This window comes from Apodemus sylvaticus, chromosome 23, assembly GCF_947179515.1.
Source record: "Apodemus sylvaticus chromosome 23, mApoSyl1.1, whole genome shotgun sequence".
Taxonomy (NCBI): domain Eukaryota; kingdom Metazoa; phylum Chordata; class Mammalia; order Rodentia; family Muridae; genus Apodemus; species Apodemus sylvaticus.
Window position 1 is genome coordinate 6,063,543 of NC_067494.1, and position 24,279 is coordinate 6,087,821.

The window sequence follows — 24,279 nt, forward strand, 5'->3', positions numbered from 1 at the left end:
AATGTGACTAATGAGCTCCTTCTGGTCTACCCACAGGACATCTGCCTGCTGTTAGTTCGTCAGGTGTAGCACCAAAAGGAAAGGTAGACATCAGAAAAAAGAAGCTCCCGTACTTTCCCTATATCCCATCACAAACGAGAAATAAAATGATATATAAATATTCTCCTGGAATTATCCCTACCACCAGAAAGCATTGACTTGTAGATCTTTAGACCCAGAAATACTAGAAGAGTCTTAAGCCACCTTCCCTAGTTAAAGCTGATAGTCAATATTTGAAGAGGCCAAGCAGCAAGTCTTTGCATTGAGAATACTTTAAATTTCCATGAGCCTTTTACAGCTGAAAATGCATGGTCTGTGTAAAGCTCCTGACTCGAGCCTAAGCATTCAATTCCTAGATACACACATGTGGGAAGCATTATTATTATGACGACTTGATATTAGGGTCTTCAAACACTAATTGACTAGCTGGTTTTATTTAAAAAGGTTGTGATATTTAAAGTATTCCCTAATCCCAAAAATTAATTGCTAAATTGAGCAAGAAGCCTGTGCTTTTTATGGTCCACTGATATGCCACAATATAATGGAACATATAGACTATGATTTCGACAACCAGCTACCTCCTGAGATTGTAGTAAGCCTTAGTTGAAAGAGTGGCAGAGCTCTCACACATTAGGGATAGCCACACTCAGTTCTTCATTCACACTCTTGCCCAGGCATAAGACAGATAACTGCACTCAATTAAAATTTCACACGGCAATGTCCCCTCTAGAAGGGACACAGTTAGGCTATTTTTACTATTTTTGTGATATCCTTTTCTAGTACCTTACCCCCACTGAATTGAGTCCAACATTGATAAAAAGTAACTTCCAGGGAATCCGAAGCTACCAAGCTGAAGACCATTAAAGCACTAGTCTAGTGCTAGACTCAAAGACACATAAAAACATCTCATTAAAAATTGTTTAAGTTTATATTAGCAGACCCAAAGCACAAAACTGGGATGTAATATTTGTTCTCAGAATGATGGTCTAGACAGAAACGCCAGCCCACTGATACATAGTCCAGTAGCCCTCGATGCCTGGTCTATACTCAGACGACATCTGGACAGTGCCTGATACTGTCGGGTCATGGTGCCTCAGTAAATAAGTGGCCAAACACTGAGAAATAAATTACAGGGCTGTATTAGAACAAGTGTTAAAGATTCAAAGCCACACAGATTAGAGGTTGCCTGCCAAAACCATCTGCTCTAAAATGGGTCACCCTGGTTAATGTAATCATGAGATTAACTGAGAAGGAGGGGGTTCCCTTTGACGCTGTGGGCACGGGGACTAGCTTGGCAGCCTAACCAAGAACAATCTGTGGAGCAGAGGCCCAGCCACATCGACAAGCATGCTCAGCTAATTCAGTCTAGATACCCATTAGTTGTTACAGTGTTAGGGATAAAGATGAAAGACTGCATGTAAGGTGGACGGACGGCAGGCTATACATAAGAACTGAGTTCTAACAATAAATCTCTAAGAGTGTATATTAACAAATGTCTTTTTCTTACACTGACAGTAAGTGCAAAGATCAAAGGTCCCAGGCAATGCAGTGTGCCTCACTTACATTAATTTTGAGTAATATTTGCCACTTCTCTTCTACTCCATTTACTCAAAAACCGAGTCACAGTGTCAAATTTTTTTCCTATAAAATCAACTTTAAGAGTTGTAAAATTCCTAACTGGGGCTGCATGCAGCTCAGATGGTATGAAGCTTGTAGCATGTAGGAGGACCTAAGGTTGATCCCCAGGGCCTCGTAAAATCAGCACACTCCAGAGGCAGAGGCAGGAAGATCAGAAATCACATTAAATCATACTAGTTAGAATGGTGTTCCCAAGTTCTGGACATTATACATAAAGCAAGTTTTTTTTTCTTTCAAAATACTAGTGAAAAGATAACTATATAAAACCTAGAGAAATCATACACAGGAAAGACCAATGTACCCCCCCCAAAAAAACCCAATCACTTAGAAACATCAATTAATATACAGATGCCCTTCACCTTAATGGTGACATAATACTTCAAAAGTCCCATTGTAATTAGAAAATAATATAAGGTAAAAATGCATGTGAAATGCTAAAGCTACACAGAATCTTAGCTTATCAATACATGCCCTTATGGTGATGCCCCTCAAGGTTTCATGCTTCACGCTGTAAGTGCCCACTATTAGCTCAGTAAAAGATCAAAACTCCAAGCTTGGTTTCTACCACATTTGGACCCATTTCACACCATTATAAAGTGAAAACAAAAATCTTTAAAAAAAAAAAAAGCCACCATATATCAATCATGTCAAATTGGTTTATTGGTTGGTTGGTTGGTTGGTTGGTTGGTTGGTTGGTTGGTTGGTCTATTGGTTGATTGGTTGGTTGGTTGGTTGGTTGGTTGGTTGGTCTATTGGTTGGTTGGTTGGTTGGTTGGTTGATTGGTTGGTTGGTTGGTCTATGGGTTGGTTGGTTGGTTGGTTGGTTGATTGGTTGGTTGGTTTGTAGTTGTTACTGTTGTTTCAAGACAGGGTCTTACTTGCTAGGCTGGCCATAAATTCACAGAGATTCACCTGCCTCTGCCTCTGTCTCTTAAGTGCTGAGATTAAAGGCCTGAGCCACTACAACTGGCTTTATAAATATTCTCTAATGAATGCTAACATATAAAGTGTTACCCAGAGCCCAACCAATGCATGAGCAGTGTGTGTCTTCAGTCACTATGGTGTTCATTCTATTAGGACAATTACTATTCTCCCCTTACAGAAAATAATCAGAAGACTGTGTGCTACAGTAACATTTTACTGTTGTATAAGTAGACATTAATAAACTTTAAAACTCAAATAATCACCTTACTTGAGCTAATAATAACAGCACTATGAAATGACTGATCAGGAAGAAAAGCTAGGTAAGGTATATCTATAATCCCATTACCCAGGGAACTGAGGCAGGGGGATTGTGAGGTCTAAAATAGTGTGGGCTACATAAGGGGATAAAAGAAAGGGATGAAAAAGGAAAGATTGTGGAAAATAACAATAGAAAATCTTTAACTTAGAGGCTCAGACATAGCCTTGAGCTGAGAAGGCAGGGCCGGAGAAAGACTTCAGCATTTAAGAAAAAATGCTCTCACAGAGAGCCGTAATTTGATGGCCAGTACCCACACTGTGGCCACAACCGTGTATAACTTCAGTCCCAGACACAAGGCCCTCTTCTACCCTCTTGCACAGTCAAGCACATAGGTGGTACATACACACACACACACACATACACACACACACACACACACATACACACACACATGCAGGCAAAACACCCAAACACATACAGATTTTTAAATCTCTGAACCTATGCTTTGTAAATTTCATGTTTAAATTACAGACTTTATAGCTGTGAACACTTTCATAGTATATCCTTTAAAAGAAAAGTAATATAATGTGCAGCAAAACTGGGTGCGAATCTACTGGGTGCAAATCTTTATATGTATTCTCATGTTCATTCTTTAAAAGATTTTTTTGGATAACTGGAATATATGATACTTTTGTGGGCTGCACAAATATTTTAGCGTAATAATTTTAAGGCTGTGATATTTCAGGATTTTCATCTGTCTTTGCATTTCTGTATGTATTTATCCTATGTGTCTGTGTGTGTGTGTGTGTATGTATGTGTGTCCGTCTGTGCGCGCGCATCCTCCATACAGACATATGGAGGCCAGAGGACAACCTGCTGGAGTCGATTCTCTCCCTCCAGTACAAGTGACACAGGTGGGACTCAAGCCACCAGGATAGGTGCCACTACCTTTACCACCAAGCCACCTCACCAGTCCCTAAACAAGTGATCCTCAATCTTCCTAAGGCTGGGGCCCTTCAATACAGTTCCTCCTGCTGTGGTGACTCCCAACCATAAAACTATTTTTGCTGCTAGTCCATGACTGTAATTTTGCTACTTTTATGAATCATAATATAAATATCTTAGGAGAGCCCTGTGAAAGGCCATTTGACCCCCAATGGGATCACGACCCACAGGTTGAGAAACACTTGCAAAAAAAGGTTGGTTTTCTTAAACCATCCGTTCCTGTGTAATCTTCTGCTTTCAAAAAATGGTGCTCGGTAAAGAAGATTCACGTTAATTCCCTTGATGCAAAATATTCACGTAATTCCAAATGTATTTCTTTGAAGCTTGTCCTTTTATGTGGAGGTAGCTGGCTTTGAAAATCACTAGCCCTTAAAGAGAGAAAGCCTAAAACATCATGCTACATATGTGACCACTGACAGTCACATCGTTCTACGTGACAAGAGTCAAGCAGAAGGCTAAATTCCTAGAAGGATGCCCCAAAAGGCTTGGACCAGCAAGCATGAACTCTGCATGCAGAACCTATCTCCAGTTCCTCCCACAGTCCACATTATCCCTCAGTGCAAAGATCTTTTTTTAATTTTTATCTTTTTCCCTCTCTGCAGCAGGCACTGCCTCACATAAAAGGACCAGGTACTTAATATTGGGCCTTCATTACCCAGGCTGATGGGAAAGGATGAGACAAGCCCAGTCTTGCACCTTTTGTTGAGTTAAGAGGCCCCTTGCTCCCCAGCCCCTCCAACTCTAGCAGGGCTCAGGATCAATCATAACAATGCGTAAATCAATGACTCCTGCCCCGACAAGGTGTTCAAAACAAGAACTGTTAATAACCTACAGTGGTATCACTTGTTTTAACAAGCTAAAGGGGACATTAAGTTTGACATTAAGTCCCAGTCTATTGCCACAATGGGCAGGAAAGACAGAACCAGTGTGTCATCAATCCACTTAAAAAAAATTGTTTCAACCCCAGGACAAGGGACTGAAGTAGATATTTTACATATCAAAGCAGACCTGTCCTCCAGCTCCTCCCAGGATCCTTCTACCTGACACACCCTGCCCCCAACCATGAACTTTCCAGCCCAGAAGTTGAGTTGCCCTTTCCAGACATTTTGGTTCACTCTCTCCCTCCCCCACCTCCACCCCAGCCTCTGTTTCTCTGCATGTACCCTTTCAGTCTTTCTCCCCACTACCTCTCCCCAGGGTGACTCCCTTGGCCTCAGTCCTTCGAGCCAGTGAATTTCCCTGAGAGCAGCTTCCCAATAAACCTGCCTTTAGAATACTCTAATCCAGCTTGGACTGGCTCATTTCACTGGTGGAGAAATAACCTATGAATGGGTACGATTCCTGGCAACATGATTTGTCTCCACCCCAAAGGAAACCTAGCTTTCAAGGTTCAAGTGGAAGAAAAGGTAACTCGATACTCACTTATCAGGCTGTCCCCACCCCACCCTTTTCTTTTAACTTCATAGAAAGCAAGCAACCTGGGACACTCTACAAAATCACACACTATCCTACAAAGTGGTAGCAACTGGGGGAGTGTGTGGTATGACTGAATGAATGTAGGACGGGACACAATATCTGTACCTGACCTAGCCTCGGAACTGTGAAGAATCTGCTGAGAGCGGTTACTGCGATGAGCAGGCTGTAACTGGGCCAAGGCAGTGGGCCCCTACTTCCACCCCTACCTAACTGGGACCCATAGCCCTCAGACCTTCAACTGCATCTGCATTCCTGAAAAGAGGGGCCGAAAGTTCCCAATCCTCTATAACCGATCCTCGATCCTCGTAGTGAGTTCCACTGCGAGCCTTGCCAGGGAGGTTAACGTCCTCATAGTTGGCCTTTCCACTCCATAGGTCACTCTTCCGCCTCAGACACCTTCAGATTCGGCACCAGCACTGACTCTGATGTACAGAGCAGTTTGCTTTCTAACTAAACACTAAGTTGTGACTTTGGAGTCAGTTTCTTAAAGAAACAAAATCAAAACAAAACAACAGCAAAAAGGAAACGCTGGGAACTAGGTGCCCCGAGAGGTTCTCCTTGTTCTTGTTACATTGTTCCGTTTTCCTTAATGATCTTTTTCATTTCATCTCTGACGCTGATCAAACAGAATGCTAGAAAAACAACTAAAGAAACTTTGAAGAACTTAACAGATAAAAACGAACCACCCTGTAACTGAAAGGGCTAATGAAACCATACCTATAATTACTAAGCCTACCAGTCAAGACATAAAATAGCCCGATATGGTTAGTTAAATACCGTAAGAACATGATTTCATGGTGAGCATAGTTGCTCACTCACACCTTCAATCCCAGCACTCCAGAGGCAGAGGCAGACGGATCTTTGAGTGTGTAGCCAACCTGGTCCACAGAGACAGGACAGCCAGGGCTACACAGTGAAACTGTCTGGAAAAACAAACAAACATACATACATATATACATACATACATACAACATGCATACATATGTACAGCAAGCATGATTTCTGTCAGATTCAAGGCTGTGGTACAAAGGACTTCCCTATAGAAAATAAGAAGACTTTTAGATAGGGAAAAACACCTGTTTTCACAAGCACCACAAAGGCAAAGAGAAGCAGGTTCAGTTGGAAATGATACTGAGAAAAGGAAGGTAGGACTGACAGGCAGAAACCTGAACCTGAGTAGAGCTTAAATCCACACAGACCGTATCTGAGGATTCCCTCTGCACAGGAGCTAACAATAGTCAGGAATTTTATCATACCATATCACCCCGTGCCGGCACTGGAAAAGGCTTCACACGGCTGGCACTGGCCTAAAAAAGTTAGGGAGTCTAAACAGATTTGAAACTACCTCACTATTTCGTGTGCTGAGCATAAGTCTCTATACAACCCTCAAAAATAAAATCCAAAATATAAGAACCCACAAGGCAAATAGATGTTCTCAATGTCAGCATTGCAAATTCATTTAGCACACCTGATGCGTGCAAGCGGAGAAACAGCCGTATACCTTGCTCACTCTGCAAGTCCACGGAAGTTTCTGTTTTCATCTTTTAAGCTTATTTTCAGTCCCCTCACTTCTGAGTCTCCATGATGATCCTAAACAAGACATGAGTCTCACCGAGACAAACAGTGATTTGAGGCAGCAGAGAAATACCCTCAACTTCCTACTCAATTCCCAAATACAGCATATTCCCAATCTTGACGTATCTGGTTATAACTGTGATTAGGTTTCTAGAGTTTAGTCACTTACTGTGGGTCTCAAATTTCTCACAGCGCCTGGACTGCTTAAGAAATTGCACATGCTCCTACCAAGGTCTTAGAAAGTACCCTAAAATCTAATGTTTCTCTGAAAAACCATCTGGTCACTCACCATTACTTTTACTGTTCTGTTTTGAAGCATTTCTTTTAAATGTGTTTGTTAATTTTCCATCATCCACTCATCCTAAGACTGATTCTGAAGCTGGGGTGATGGCTCAGCGTTGAAGAGCACCTGTGCTTCTCAAGCACACCCACAGCCACTTACAATTCCAGCTCCAAGGGGGATCCCACATCCTCTTCTCACCGCCACAGGCATCGACCCCCACACAAAGATGCACACGCTTACATTGAATCAATGGCTTGTTAATTTTGCAAGGTGTAAATGTGTCTGTTTTCATAAACCTTGAGTATGAGGTGTGCTCTCAGTACTCCAGTAGCACATGGCCTCGGTGGTGGGTTCAGTTCAGGTCACCTACTTTGCTGCCTATTTAAAAGTTTACAAAGGAAAAAAAAAAAGCTGCAGATAGAGGTTTTAAACAAGAACAGCAAGGGATCAGTTCCTCAGCAAACATGAGTTAAGTTAGCCCAATAGTACGGAGGACAATAGAAGCAGTTGAAGTGAGTAGATGTTATTAATGGGCCAGATATGTCTTTAAGCACTGAAACTCAATGCTCCTCAAACGCGTATCTGGAAGAGACATCCTCATTTCCCATTATGCAAATGAGAAAACTAAAGACAAGTGACTGAAGCAGAGATCAAGACAACATCACAGCCCATCTTTAAACTGATGTAGAGCGGCCCAGTGTCTGTGCGCCCCCACATTACCATCCACACTGAACGGAAGCCAGTGTTAGTGTGTCTGCCTAATTAAGAAATGGACACAGGTATTTATGACATAGTTAAAAAGGATTGATTCTTTTTATGTGTATGTCTATGTAATCTGCAAGTTTGTGTTTTGCTTAGAAAACATTTACCCATCTCTAAAATTGCTTTTCTCCTAAGTTCACAAATAGCAGATGACACAGGTCTCACTGAGGAAGACATTCCAGGGTCTCTATTTCCCATTAAAAACAATGTGTGTTTGAATATGAACACCAAAGCCCTGGTCATAATGGATGGCCAAAGTACCAGGGTGAATGTGCCCTGTTTCTGGGATACAGATGCTAGCTGGGCAGTTAGGGGATAAAGGTCATCCTCAGCCGGCCTTCATTCCTGGCTGACAGGAATGAAAGACAAAGTAGAGAAAGCCTCTGGGGCCCCAGGGAGTCCAGGTTACAAAAGCCACAGGTAACAACAGATGTAAACCCAGCCCCAAACCCAGGAACACTGCCTAGGAATGCTCAGGATGTAAATGTGTCATTGTGTACACAGTGGTGAAAGGTTATGCTAAAGACTCTTTCCTGTTCCTGCCTCCCACAGGAGAGTCGTCCCTGCCTGCTCTAGAAAACAAAGGCGCTCTCTTGTCCAAGAACTTGGTTAGACTTCGGGTTACTCAACTTTGGGGAAATTCCCCTCGGTGGAATTTCATTATCATGATGGCATTTTCTTTTCCTTGTCGGTTCTCCTTCTGCAGCCTTTTGCTTTTGGCAGGGAGGGGTTAGTCTCAAGGACAGGAGACTGGAAGGGACTCGAATTATCCTAACCGAGGCAAGTTCTGAAGTGGGTCAGCAAATTGTGAAAGGCAGCCTGGACTCTGAGACTTGCCAAATCATGGGTGTATGGTCAGTTACAAAACTACCTCCAGTTGCACTGTGAATCCTTAGGCACGAAGCTCTACAAAGATGGCCACTCCTGTGGCAAACATCTGCTCCCCAAGCTCCAGGAAGAGACCTTGCTTACCAGCATCCTTGTGACCTGGCGTGGAACTGACACATAGCAAACGATCAAGATATAAGGAATAGATAGATAGTAAAGGTATCATAGAAAAGCCAGCTTAGATGGAAAAGGCTGAGTTTTGGGTTGTTTCTGTTTGTTTGCTTTTTGAGTTTTTTTTTAAATGGGCGTTTTGTTTTGTTTTGTTTTGAATACAGGGTTTCATGTACTCTAGGCTGGCTTTGAGTTTGCTGTGTTTAAAAAAAAATAACCTTACACTCCTAATACCCCTGCAGCCACCTTCCCAGGGCTGGGATGTCAAGAGTGGTTATCACGCCCAATTTTATGGGATGTTTTGGATCAAACTCAAGGCTTCATATACATGCTAGGCAGGTGCTCTACTAACGGAGCTGCAGAAAGAGTATTTTCTAAGTCTTCATAACTATACGAAAGAAAAACACTATCCGTGCAATATGTTAATTTTGCATATCACACCCTAAATAAAAGGCAAACCCTTCCTCACTTTCCACCCTTTTTGTTCCTTTGTCTTTCTCTCTTTCCCCTCTTTGTCTCCGATAAAACTCGGCCTCCTGTGTGGAATAGATAGATAGTAAAGGTATCATGATCACAGTCCTTAGAACATATGCTTACCCATGTTCAATAGGACTATCTTGTACAGTATTTACTGGCATAGCTAGAAAACATATGTCTAGGTATTTGGTAGCAATTATATGTATCTGCAAATGAGCTGGGGGGAGGTACCCCGGTGATACATGACAGCAGAATTCCCCATTGTTCACAAGAACCATATAAACTCTTATTTATCGTAGCACTTCCCCTGGCATTTACATCGGCACCATATAACTGAGACATGAATATATATGAAGCATCTCTGGTCCTCATTTTCATTCTTCAGCAGGACGCACTTCCTATGCCTCCAACAGCAACTTATTTATCACCAAAGTTTACATTCCTAACATTTGCAATTTATGTGAGTTTACAATCACAGGAGAATTTTCACACACATTACTCGGCTCTCCTTTAAAGATGTCTGGCTGTACAACCAAGAGAAGACATTAAAATCACTCTTCATTGGAATATGCCCTCAGTACTGTAAGAAAATGAAGGATTAAATAGAAAGGAATTATGACTGAGGCTCAGAAAGTTACAGTTTCCCCCTTACTACAGGCCCAGTGCTCTGGGCCTGATATCCAAGGCCTTTTGTTGCCATAACTGAGGTCCCTGTCAGCTTTTCTCCACATATATTCGTTCCTGAGTGATATGTTGGAGTGGCGGCCCATGTCAGACTACACCAGGCCAAAGCCATTCCACCTGGTGGCAGAGGTTTATTGGAGACAAAGTGGGGAAAGAGAGAAAGACAAGGGAAAGAAGGGTGGAAAGTGAGGAAGGGTTTGCCTTTTATTTAGGGTGTGATATAACCGGCTCACAGGTAAGTGTGGGAAGTGGACTCTGGGAAGGTATGCTGGTTGCCCTGGCAACAGATGTCACCTATGTGTGACATTCCTGAGTTTAGAGCCAATCTGCCAAACTGGTTCTGTGATACCAACACAGCCATGGTCCTCAGTCAACCCAAAGCTTAAGCCACTAACACCAAGATCTAAGAGGCTGGGTAGGATGCTTAGTTTAACTGTCAAGCTAACACAACCTAGAATCACCTAAAAGGAACTTCAGTAAAGGATGGTTCAGAAGGTTAAGAGCATTGGCTACGCTTCCAGAGGAACTGAGATCAATCCCAATACCCACATGGTGGCTCATAACCATCCAGTTCCAAGGGACCTCTGCAGGCCCTTCAAACATACGGTATACAGACCCCCACCCTCAAATAAAAACAAATACCAAAAGAAACAGGTTTTAAGAATCTCAGTGAGGAATAACCTAGATCAGGTTAGCCTGTAAACTTGTCTACGGAACTATCTTGATTTCAGTAGCTTTGAAGGGAAAACCTGACCACTGTAGTTGGCACTCTTCCCTAGACATGAGATCCTAGATCGTATAATTGTGGAGAAGGGGAGCTGAGCCCTTAGCATGTATATATTAATTCAGTGTTCATGACTATGAATGTCTTTCTATTCTCTACTCTAGGCTCCTGACATCTTGACCTCTGCAGCGATGCAAGACTATGACCTAGAACGGTGAGGCAAAAATATCCTGTCTAACTTGAGGCAGTTTTGTCAGCCTGTTTTATCACAATCAGATATGAAACTAAGATACTGGGTAACTCTTTCACTAGAACATTGGTTCTTAATCTCCCTAATGTTGTAACCCTTTAATACAGTTCTTCATGTTGTGGTGACCCCAACCACAAAATTATTTGGCTGCTACTCCATGACTGTAATTTTGCTAGTTATGAATTGTAAGGTGCATATCTGATTTGCAACCCCCAAAGGGGTTTCAACCCAGAGGTTGCAACCCGCTGCATTAGAATACAAGTAACTAGGCATGCATCTGCTACTCCTCTTCATTTTATCCATTACCCAATACCTTAAATGTTTCTGATAGCATCTCTCCATAATTCCCATGTTCTACAGCTATGCATCACAGAGTTAGGTAGCAGAAATGAGTGTATAAAAAAAAAAATCGCACAAATTTACCTAGACTTCACAGTTTTCAATATTAGCTTCAGAAGAGTAAGGGATTAGCAGCTTTTACTTCACTGTATCAATTATAATCATTTACCATAACTTAACTCACACTTTTATTCTTCGTTAATTCTATTATACATATACATGGACATAAATAAATCCCATCAGAATACCTGAAAAGCAAGAAGCTCATTTCCACTTCATTGTCATTTTGGATTACAGTAATCAAAGCCAAATGGTTAAAAGTGTCTTATGTTTTGAGTTATTTTTAAAATTCTGGATACAAACAGAAATAACTATAGAAGTTTTATCTATATAAATTACCGATTATTGCTACTTTGTTTCTAACCCAATTCCCTGGTAAAAGAAATCTCAACTCGATCAGTAACAAACAATCTATATGCCTAGAGTGGGCAAATCTACCACTACACTACTCTATTTCCATCTATATTATCCTATATAACTTGGGGTTTCTCCAGTCCATGAGCTTCTCTCTCTGCAGCCTCTCCGTCAATCCCTCTGTAGCTCCTCCCATCCTGTTGAGCCTCCATAGCTCTCCCCCTTCCCAGCGCTCCTTTTTCTCCTCCCCCAAACTCTCAGCTCCTCCCCCTTCCTCCTGCCCAATCATTGCCTCAAGCCTTTATTTGAAAAGTTAAGGTGGGGAGAAGGTTCACAAGGCAACTTCTCATCTCTGCAGCCCCTCTGAAGAGTGGAATTAGCATCAAAATACAAGTCCAGGGCTATCCACAACAACCGATAAGCAAAATGATACATGTGTTGTAACAAATGTGACTTAAATACTAAATCAGTTTGGGTTCTGTTCCTTTTGTGAGCCAAGGTCTCACTATGTAGCCCTGACTGACCTAAAACTCACCATGTAGATCAAGCTGGCCTGGGTCTCTCAGAGACTGGCCCGCCCCAGCTGGGATTAAAAGTATGTACCACCATGCCCACCTTTAAATACTAAATTAGAGCTTATGTTTTTTCCAGGATAGATCATGCCGGAAAAACTGCATCAGATGTATAAATCATTAGTTTAATGTTGGATTTATTGAATTCAGAGAATAAAACAATAAAAATAATAATAAATTCCTACTTTAGCGTTTAAGGAAGAATAAAAGAATAAAATTTCCCCAACTACAAACATCTGTTCTGTAATGCACAGAAACCTGTCAGGACACAAACTTTGTTTCTTCTAGTCCTTCACACCACCCCCTAGCAGCTAAGCTGACTCCACAAGCCCCACCCCCACCCCCACCCAGTCACCTGTTGTTGCAACTGATTCCTAAGTCTCCACCTGTCATTCCCAACCCCCACTAACTCCTTGCTTCCTACACACACACACACACACACACACTCACATGCACACACAACAAACAGACACACAAACACACAGCAGACAGACACACAGACAGCAGACACACACACTGACAGACAGCAGACAGAAAGACAGACAAACACACAGAGAGACAGCAGACAGGTACACACACAAACACAGGGTTTTCCATTCCTTCTATTGATTGTTCAAATCTAACTTAATTCCATTACAAGCAACACAGTAGCTGCCTCTCCAGTTTGCTGCATTTTCGCTAATGTGAAACTAAAGTGTCTAATCACTATAAGTGTACACAGTCGCTGGACAATAAATCTTGTCTTAACCAGTTTATCATAGGCATAATTGTAGCAAGTGACTTCCCTCTCTAAGCTTGTGTGTAGACTGGATACAAAAAGACTATTGTGGAGATTTTAAAATACTACTTAACACACTGACTCTAGGTCTTACTGGGTCATAGAACCTCAGCAAATGGTGGATGATAATTGCTTTGGGAAAATCTTTCTTTTCCAATAGGTAAAAGAATAAATGAGCCTAACTATGGCTGGCAAAAATAAAAGTAGATCTAGTGAATTTAGAATAAAATTAGAAAAAAAAAACTATTGATAAGAACATTCAGATTCCAAAGTTCTGGACTGTGTGTGAAAACTTTAAAGTTTTCCATGTCTGTGATTCATCTCTAATTTGATCTCCCCTTAAACTCCAAAGTAATAAATAGATATGGAATATATCAATCCCAAGAGCTCTGGTTCTCACAGTTCAGACACCATAGGTTAGGTAGATTTTGATTTATAGAATCAAAAGCACAGATAATCCTGCTATCTACTGTCCCCAAACTCTAGCTTCTAAGATCACAGTATTACAGATGATCAGGGGTTAACATTAATTTACACTTCCTGCATCTCATTGCTCGGTGCTGTAACCATGTCATTATGCCAGTATTTTTCCAAATCACTAGTGAACAGCAAAAACAAATATAGCAGTTGTGATTTAATCAGAGACTTCACTGTTAAAACCGCTAGCAAAAGTAGACACATTTAGAATAGTAAATGGAGAGAGAGAAAAAAAGAACACCACACAGGCTCATTAATAAAAAGGCAATTAGGTCTTCTGGGGAAATTCATTTTCTAAAAGAATGCTAAACCAAGCTATAAAATGCAAGGAAATTGTGTTTTGACAGGAAGAGTGTACACTGTCTATTACATCATAATTTTTCTCTTGAGGAAACTGACAATAATCTCTGTTCTTAAATATGAGCAGAAAAGACAGTAAAAAGAATTCCTGTGAAATTTAATATAGTCTACTTACTAGCTCCCATTCATGAAATCTGACTGGCCTACAAACACAAAACTTATCTCAGAGATCATGGAAGAAGAGAACAGTAAAACAGGAGGTCACTGGTACTAAAGTCAGAGGGAATTTCCTGTACCATCACTAAATCAAGCAAAAATTGTTTACACATAGCATTTCTGGTCCCTTAGGCAGTATATAAATCTTCTTTTAAACAGCGCCAACAAGTAAGACTATTTAGCTTTGCACTTGTCTTCTTATGAAAACAAAAATTGTTTTCAAACCTGAGACTTCATTAAAAGGAAAAAAAGAAAATCTATATAATCTCAATTGTTTTGATCTGTGTAGAAGGCTAGATTGTTAGCAAGTAAATATAAATAATAATTATAAATTTTGGGCTAGACAGATGGCTTAGTAGTTTAGAGCACTTGTTTCTCAGAGGACCTAGGTTCTATGCCTAGCACCCACACGACAGCTCACAACTGCACACACTTCTAGTTTCAGGAGATCTGAAACACAGACATACATGCAAACAAAACACTCATATGGATAAAATAAAATAATAAATCTTTTTTTTAATCTATAAGAAAGAATTATAAATCCAGAGAAATTGAGTTTACGCCATAATTTACCTCTTGCACAAAACTCTTAGGACTCGATAATAAAGTGACAATCTCTTTTAGCTCACTTCTGTTTGCTCTGATGCAGTGTTTCCAAAAACTAAACTAGCCAAGCAAATCAGCTGATTGAAATTTAATTCCAACTCAATGTATGTAGGGCTGGGTCTGTTCACGGTTCACCACATGGTCCTAAGTCATGCCAAAGCTGCTGTTCCAGGAACCAACCACATGTTAGAATACCTTTCGGTAGAGGAACACAACGACCAAAAAGGGCCATCAGCTGGGACTTCTTGGCCCCAATAGGGTTTCTTCCCTGTTCTCTTGCCTTTGCTGCCAAATCACACCAAACAGTTCTGACCTAACTCCCACCTCAGCAGCTGCTAGACCAGCCCCCTGCCCAGCTAAAATTAGAATAATGTCTATGGTCATGCCTGGAGCTGCCTGTGACAAGGTCTGGAGCATCAGCCTGTACAGTTGGTTCAGGGGCAGGATGCACTGGGAAGGCTGAGTTGCAAGGGCCGGTCTGGGAAATGTATTGTGTACCTATTAAGAAGTGAAATATACAATGGAACAGGTACTGGAGTCAAACAAACATCATACTTCCTACCAAACTCAGTGTCTCAGTCTATAAAATAGGAAAGGAAAAAAAAAACCTAAAACACGAAAGAAAAAAAAAACCTAAAACACGTCCAGTAATCTTTCCAAGAATATAAGTAGGCACTTTCTGATTTCTAAGCTTCTTCCTAGCATGAGTCTGTAGCAATTAAGTCCACACTTTCATTAAGATATACATACTTAAAGCCTTCAGCTCCCCCAACTAAATAACTGCAGCCTATAATTCAACCAGAAGACGTTCCTTTGGCTTTGTTCCTGGACCCCTACTCAATGATGCCTGTAGAAGATCTAGCCAGCATCACCCAGCTCACTGTTTTATATACTAAACTCTACAGTCCCTTAAGTGAAAATATGAATTATTTCACTTGAGACTACTTACTTTGCACCTAAAACAATTGTAAACAGCAAAATAAGCCACTAATAATTTTCCTGGACTATCAAGACAGCAGAATGCAAAAAAAAAAAAAAAAAAAAACAACTTTATTCCAGTGTTAAGTGAGGAAATGGCAGCCTGCCCTCCACAGCAGGATCGATAAAGTCCCTGTATCCTCCGCCTAACTGTTTTCCCAGAACCTCAACAGCCTGAAACATATCACAAAAGTTGAGGTTTTAGACTAGGAAAACTGAGCTTCTATTGGCACGACTTATCAAAGCATTAACCACAAATCAAAAGGTTCCCATAAAAATTGAATACTACAGACAGACACACTTCTCACGACAGACCCTGTAGAATGTGTCTTATGAGAGCTACGATACTTTAAGGGTATTTCCATCTGTCATGTTTGTACGGAGTAGAGTCTAAAGTTGGCAAACTTTCTACCTTAGAGTTCCTACCATAAACACCCAAATGTAGCAACTTCCAAAAAGATTTCCCAAGTGCAGTTGTACATAAATTATTCTACTTATCCCAAAGTATCAGTCAACTTGGTACTCAAATTTTTTACCCACTCTTACAAAATACGACTATGATGTCTCTCATGTATCATAAACAGATACATACAAGAAACAATCTGTGCTACTAAAAAAAAAGTATTATTCAATGGCTATGCAGGCTCATTGGGCTTCAGTGGAAATTAAAAAGTCTGATTGATGCATTATTCATTAGCTTATAATCAAATACCATTTTAAGATATATGGTAACTAGATATGCTTTGTACAATTCTTCAGTAACCATGACAAACAGCATAGATTCTGATGAAAAAACAAGTCATGTTCAAAAGCAATTATAACCTTTTTAGGCAGAGAAACACCATTTGATAAAGGAACGCAGACCAGACACACATGATCAGCAGGGAAAGTCTGAGGGGGATGCACACAGGGAGATGTTTACATTCATAGAATAAGAAATGAATCTGGTCCGACAAAGGCAAAGGCTGATTCTAATAAACAACTCAGAAAATAGGGATCTTTTCCCTCTTCTGAAAATTGAGTAATTGTTCTCACATAAGTATGCACACACACACACACACACACACACATACACAACACACACACACATACACACGCATAAGCATACACGCACAGATGCACACATACAAACACATACATGCACACATAAAGACAAAAACACACACACATAACATACACACATATACACACATATACACACACACATAAACACACAAACACACAATAAGCATACACACAAACACACACATAAACATACATACACACACATAAAGACACAAACACACACACATAAGCATATACACATAGATAGATGCACACACACATACACACATAAACACACACACATAAGCATACACACATACACACACATACACACACATAAAGACACAAGCACACACATAAGCATACACACACATACACACACATAAGCATACACACATACACATAAACACACAAACTCACAGACATAAGCATACACACACATACACACACATACACACAGACATAAGCATACACACACATGCACACACATACACACACATAAAGACATACACATACACACACATAAACATACACACATACATGCACACACATACACACACATAGACACAGACACACACATACATACACACACATAAACCCAGACACACACATACACAGATACAATGCATTTTGTCTGTAAACTGTTTTGCTATGTCCTGCTTTCTGCCTTCAGCAAGTCCCTGTCCTCCCCTCCATGAAGAACAAGTCTAGGAAATGGAATCAGTGCAGATTCTCACTCAGCATGACCGACTCTGTCTAAACACAGTTTCCGGCAGAAACAGCACAAGGCAGTTGATAAACATTAGTGGGAGCCAACACACTTTCTCTACATGGAACTATAGCATGTAAACAATATTTAAGGATCCAAAAATCTGTGCTAACACATGGATCCTGGACACAGGAGCGTGTCTCACATGTGAGGGAGTTGTCTTGGATGTGGGCAGTGGACTGGCCACATGTCTAGTATTTAAGAACATCTGTAATGTAGCTCCTAGAGATCTTTGCTGAAAACAGAAAGCTTCTGATTTTTGAATATGCGTGTGGGGCTTGGCTGTTACCAGCGAGGCGGTGTGGGAGGAGTGCAGAAGAGGGACAGAGGAGGAGAGGGGTTGCTTTATTGATTTATTTTTGAGATTCACATTCATGAACACAAAGAGAAGAGCTGTCAGCAGCACACGTGCCAGGGACCAAACAGCAGGCAAACCTGCCTCTTCCCGTCTGGGCAGGCCAGACACAAAGTGACATCTCACAAGCTAGGAAATTCAGATATAAGGGAACCACTGAGAGAGGAGAGAACAGACCTGGAATTGTCCATATCGTTACGAGGGAGTACGGTTTAAAATGTTAATGTGTTTAGACACTGAAGGGTACCAGTCAATCAAAACTAGAAAAAGAAATGACAAGCCTTAACACAGACCGGCTCTGAGTCTCTTCCCAGTAGACAATAAGAATAAGAGAAAATTAATTTTGTACTAGAGACAAGAAGGCAGACACAAGGCAAGTGGCTCTGTGCAGATGAGTTGTAAGGCCCTAAGGGATGAGGAGGGTGATATGCACGCCAAGACCTCTTCCAAGGCAGGATCTTCAGCAGTGTTCCCAGGCTTGCTTCACACAGACACAATAGTCCCTCTCTAGGTCATTGCTAAGACTGCATCCAAAGGCACATGCAATTCTCTGCACTAAGAAAATGCTGAACCAGGAAATTACTTAAATAACAAGATCTCACAAGTATTTTTTTTCCTGTAGTTATGATACTAGGAGTATTAACGGTGACTTTTGCATAGGTACAATTTTTGAAAGATGTGCAAGGGTATGCTACAAATTGATCAAAGATGATTTCTGTCATAAACTCATGGTCAGAATCAATTATGATGAAAATGAATGACTAGTGGAAGAACTCTCTCTCTCTCTCTCTCTCTCTCTCTCTCTCTCTCTCTCACACACACACACACACACACACACCTTGCCTATACTCACTGAGAAGAAAGTTCTAAGAGTTTAAAAGCCATAAAAGCTGAAACTCTGGCACTGGGCTACCTTAATTTATGATGATTACACCCCAGATAGCTACACCATGCTTTAGAGTTGACAGTACACATAAATGACTTCACTTGATCTTCATAAAAACTATGTGGAAAGGTCAGGACAGGTATTATTATCCCCATTTTATAGACGAGAAAGCTGAGTTTCCAAGTGAGACTGGTTTTGTCGGGTTTGAGTTCAACAATAAGCTTGCTTCCACGGTGATACCAACAGTACCAGCTACATAGCCTAGTAACTAGACTGGTTTCCCACACTTCAGTTTTCCTGGATAGAATACAGATACAAGTGTCATTTTCAGAGACTCGAATGAACGGTAAAATGTATTGACAAAGTCCTGGCTTTCAAGGTGTTTACTATGAAGCACTTTTTACACTTTAACTGCAGACAGAAAGAAGGTTGCACTCTGAAAGTGTTAAATGTGTGACTGAGACACACACAGGGATCCAATGTATATATCACATACATACATTCCCAACTATGCTATCCTCCCAAATGTGTAGTTACATTTCCCCCATCAACAGCCACAGAGTACTGTCAGAAAGTGGTGAACCAGCCTTGGTGATCATGTTTTAAAATGCACATTTAGTAGAATGAAGCACTTTAAAATTTAGAAAATATGTCTCTTCAGCTCTTTGAAGCATGCTCATTTAAAATACTCCAAAAGTTCCTCATTTAAAATAGAATGGGGGGGGAGCCCAAGGGAAAAAACATTTCCAATCTCTAATTCATCCCAAGTCAATGCTTTTTCTAACAATTATGCCATGGAGTTTAATGACATTACAATACCAAATGATTTATGACAACCAGAAGAAAAAGAGATGACTACAAAACCAACTTTTATTCTCTGGAGAAAGACAGATAGGTGTACAATCTGACTTTAAACTCGAGAGATAAAAGACCTTCGTTTGTGGGCAAACATGCATATCCTGAAGAGCAGGAGGATGAGAGCCAGGTCTGTGGAGTCTGCATTCATTATAAACTCCCAGAAACACATCTGCACCCTGTGATGAGGCACTCTCAGATCACAGTGATTCAATGATAAATAACATTTTTAAAAGAGAAAAGTTTCTCTCGTGTTGGAAAATATATCCATCAGCTGTTAAGACATCAGTAGTCCAAAATACAAGTGTTTAATCATGCAACTGGTAGAGTTCAATTAACAAATAACATGCCTTCTCAAGCTAGGCTCTCCGTAGAGTGACAAGCACTGTGTAGAAATCAATACTCCCTTCAACTTGCTGCATATAATGAGTCACACCAAGCATGGCTCCAATACTAACAGCATTGTATGGCAGAGACACACTCGGAAACACAGAAACCAGAAAATTAAATTAAGTCGTCGGAATTCATTGCATAGAGCTGGTGCCCTCTGCACACCTCCCTGATACATGGTCTTTCCTTTGCCTGCTGCCATTTCAGTCTCTGCCTATGAGGCGGCTACACTCAAGCACCAGACTCCGAGGTCTAACTCCCAAAGGGGGAGGGGGACAGAGAAGCTAGCAACGAAGGATTTGCTCCGGAAAACATCGCGGTGAGAGTATTTCCAGGAAATCAGGCAGTCTCAACAATGAAATTGTCAAGTACAAAGTAAGTTCTGTCTTCCCATCCTGTTGGTTCAGCCAGGAGCGCGGCTGTCGCGTTTACCCGTCACCTCTGGCCACTCTGCGTTTCACCAACACGGGAACCAAGGCAGCAACGGATGCGCCCACCAGCCTTGCTGGGCTGGGTGTGTTAGCCAGAAAAGTTGTAAAGCCCTGTGGGAGGCAGAGGTTTAAACCTGGGAGGCCGCTCCCCAGCGTCCACCAGGTGAAACTTCAGAGCCGACAGATACACAGAAGCCAGCGACCTGCACAGGCAGGATATCAAAACAGGTCAGGAACAGAGACCACCAGTCCGAAAAACCAGGAATCCTGGGACGGATCTACGAGCGGCTTTGCTTAGAACTCGAGGGGATAGCCTGGAATATCGCATCGCGTCTCGCTCCCGGGGTTGTCCAAGCGAGCAGCGAACGTGCCCAGCCCGGGTCACCCAGGCGGACTCCGGGAGGTGTGAAACAGATTTGAGCTTTGTAGTGGCTTCGCACCATAAACAGGGTAAGCCTTCCGGGAATGGGAGCCCAGAACGCGCTGCCCAGGACAGCTCTGAATCTATCCTTAGAGCTACATTTACAAACATCGTACTGACTCCGCCAACGTACACATGCAACACACTCCACACTGCTCTGTAATCTGTCCAGGAGCAACTCCGAACCCTCAGCGGAGCAGGAAGGAGCCTCTAGGAGGGACCGGGAAGTAGTTGGACAATAGTCAGAGGAGGTTATTCCCGGGACAAAAAGCACCTGGCAGAACACGCCGAGGTTGGTCCCTAAGTGTCCCCACAATTCTCACAAAGACTTCCCGGGGAAAATTTGAACAGTCTGGAGACAGAGAGCCACCAGCCCGCTCAGCGAGCCATGGAATCGTGGTCCCGGGAGCACTAAGTACTTTTTCTTCCTCACTTCCCTAGCCTCACTTCACTAAGGCTGTGTGCACTGCTCCTGACTCCCGAGCAATCGACCCAGGAAAAGCACGGTCGCCACACGCTCCATCCAGCACACCCTGGGCTGTCTGCGCGCCCGGCCAGCCTCGGAAACAATGGGTCGAGAACCGAAAAGTTACCTGTGCCCGGGGGCGCACAGCTCTCGGCCTTGCGTCCCGCCTGACACAAACTCCCAGGACAGACCGAGCTCCAACCTGGACCCGCCAACCCCCCACCCTGAGCGGACGCCTCCTGGATCCCCGGCCCCAGCACCCGCAGTCAGCCAGTCTGAGTCCAAGAGTGGGGAGAGCCACAGACCCAGACCACCCCCCACCCTGACCTCTCACCTGCTGAGAACTGGCCTTGGACCGACCCCAGGAGAGGCCACGGGGACAGGAGCCAGAGCGCTACAAAAGCAGGCAGCGCCGCCGCCGCCACATCCATGGCGAGTTTGGGAGAAGTTTCAAGCAGCTTTGCAAAGAGCCTCCGGGGGAATCTCGGCGAAATCCTCCAGCCGGCCGCCCGCCCGGCCTCGTAGGGGGCTCGCGGGGACGCCGCGGCCACCCGCCAGCACTTTCGTCCTTGCGCAACGTTGGCCAACTACCTCTCGGGCGAAAGCGTCTCCAGCGTCGCCCGCCAGGCGCGGCCGCCGCTCTCCATGCTAGGCAGAGGCTGCTCAGGGTAGTCCAGAGTTACTTTGCTCGGGGAGGGACGGGGGGCGGAGCCTGAGGTGACGTCGCCCCGCGGGCTCCAGCAGCTTCGGAGGAATGCGGACTCCGGTGCGCGCCGCCGCCGCCACCGCCGCCTCCTGCTAGAGAGAGGCGCGCCAGCCCGGCCGCGCGCCCCGCGCCCTGCGCCCCGCGCCGCCTTTGTTCGCCACCTGGGCTCGGTGGCCGCGCGGCTCCCCGGCGGCGAGCGGGAAAGGGGGACGTGGCGCAGCTCTCTGCCTGATCCCGGAGATTCAACTCTGAGAGGCAGGAGTGTGGGAGTACTGTGGGCGGACGACGGAGGAGGCGCCCGAGGAGAGGCGTCCTGGGGTTCTGTCCCCAAGGTGGCGGTCCCACCGGCGTGACTTGTGGTAGGAAGTAAAGGGAGCATAGATGTGACCTTTGAAACGCCGACCTGCACTGAAATTCCACTCTTCCTTATTGATAGGATAAGGAATAAGGCTCCCTACCCCCACTGAAAACTTACTCTCGTTTGTTCAGGAAATAAATAAAACTTGGACCAAAATAAAATGTTGGGTAAGTTTCCAGCGTGAACAGCTGGCGTGCCTCCTTTCTGGTTTGTTTGCCATTGGGAAGCTCCCAGCATCTCAGCCTTCGCATAGCCTGGTGGAGTAGAGCGGGGGGCTTGGTTTTGTTTTGATTTTTACTGTCTTGTAGCTATTTAAGAAATAAGTATTTAATAAAAGGAGTTTATCCCAACAATGAGCACATTGCTCAGAGCACATTTGCTCTGAAGGCACCCAATGCTGAGTGCTGTGTTACAGCCACGAAGTCTGTCAGTTTTGCTACCTTGGCAGCTTGGTGTTATTTCTCCAAACGTCACCTTCTCTTGCTTCCGTAGCAACGCTGTGCAGTTGCTTACTCTTCCTCGTGTCTGCAAATTATGACACACATGTGACCAAAACTGAATAAGCCTAACTCTTTTTTTTTTTTAAATTTTGATGCTATATATGCAACGGCTAATAATAGTCTTGATTGGCACCTGTCAGTCACTCAGAACATCTTTAGCCTTTTAAAATCAAAATGACGTGAAATTCAATTTAATACAACATTCTCACCATTTACCGAACCACATATTTCTGTAATTAATACATGCTGTTATGACTAGATTTGGAACAGATGAAAGAAACCGTATACCATATATATATATATATATATATATATATATATATATATATATATATATATATAAACACTTCTATGCACATATATATATAGATCAAGAAGGAAGAAAGTGGGTTTCTTTTTTATTTGCTGAGGATAGAAACTCCATTAAGCTACAGTCTTGATGACTGCTCATTAGTACCCGAAACCAGCCCAACACTTGTCAATTCAGTGCAACATAGTTCAGTCGTCTCCCTCCGGGTACAATGTCAACGTTCCTTAGCTCATTAACCTATAACTTGAAGCACACTCTACCAAGGGTCTCCTTATTTCTTACACTAAAGAGCTTTGCTAGATCACAGGTAACCAAAAACCTATTATTTTTTCTTTTCTGAAGACTTGGCAGAACTTTCTGAAAATAGCAGGAATTTGCCAGAGTAAAAGCAAAGGAAACTTGTCTGTCCATATACGAATTTGTCTGTTTATTCTCGCCTGAATGATGTTCATGGCTTGGCAATTTGTTTGAGTAAACGTGCAAACAAAGCCCTTCAGAGTCCTACAGATAGTAGATAGTACCTTACTTCTTGTCACAGTCATTCCCTGGGACAAGGGATAAAAAGTCTGGTCCATTTTTTTTGTATGATGGAGAAATAACAGTACAGAAAATGCTTTGGGCGTGCCCAAGATGTACCAGGCATCTTGGATGGGCATTATCATATTTCGGGATCGAGTTCAGGCAACGGCCTCCTGGCATACATGCAAGGAAAGAAGAGGAGGGATGAAGTAACTTACCCAAACAAATCGGAGAGGGAACAGGAAGAGAAGGAAGGAAATTCTTAAAAGGAATCAACAGAGACGCCATCTCAATAAAACCAGAAGAAATGCAACCACATTTTGGGCAAGCAAATTGGACCTTTTATCCTTAGGGCTCATGACTAAATTGGGCCAGCGGGCTTAGCATCACTTTAGTAGTAGGCAGGCCTTGAACCTGCCACTCTTTGACCTCAGCATTTTTCATTTTAAGAAAACACTGAAATGATCATATTCTTCTATCTAGTTGCTATCCAA

The 24,279-nt window shown here is 42.6% G+C and overlaps 1 protein-coding gene across 3 annotated transcripts in view; it reads right to left on the minus strand.

Moving 5' to 3' along the window:
• The window catches only part of Ptprk (protein tyrosine phosphatase receptor type K), a 510,436-nt gene extending 488,390 nt beyond the window's left edge, over nucleotides 1–22,046 (minus strand). For 2 of the 3 annotated variants that reach the window (XM_052169636.1, XM_052169635.1), the window contains exon 1: nucleotides 21,727–22,045. In XM_052169636.1, coding sequence (XP_052025596.1) covers nucleotides 21,727–21,823 — 97 coding nt within the window. In that variant the 5' untranslated portion in view covers nucleotides 21,824–22,045. Of the gene's footprint in view, nucleotides 1–21,726 lie in introns of all 3 variants that reach the window. The other variant, XM_052169637.1, reaches the window with a different exon arrangement.
• Between the last annotated feature and the right edge of the window lie 2,233 nt (nucleotides 22,047–24,279).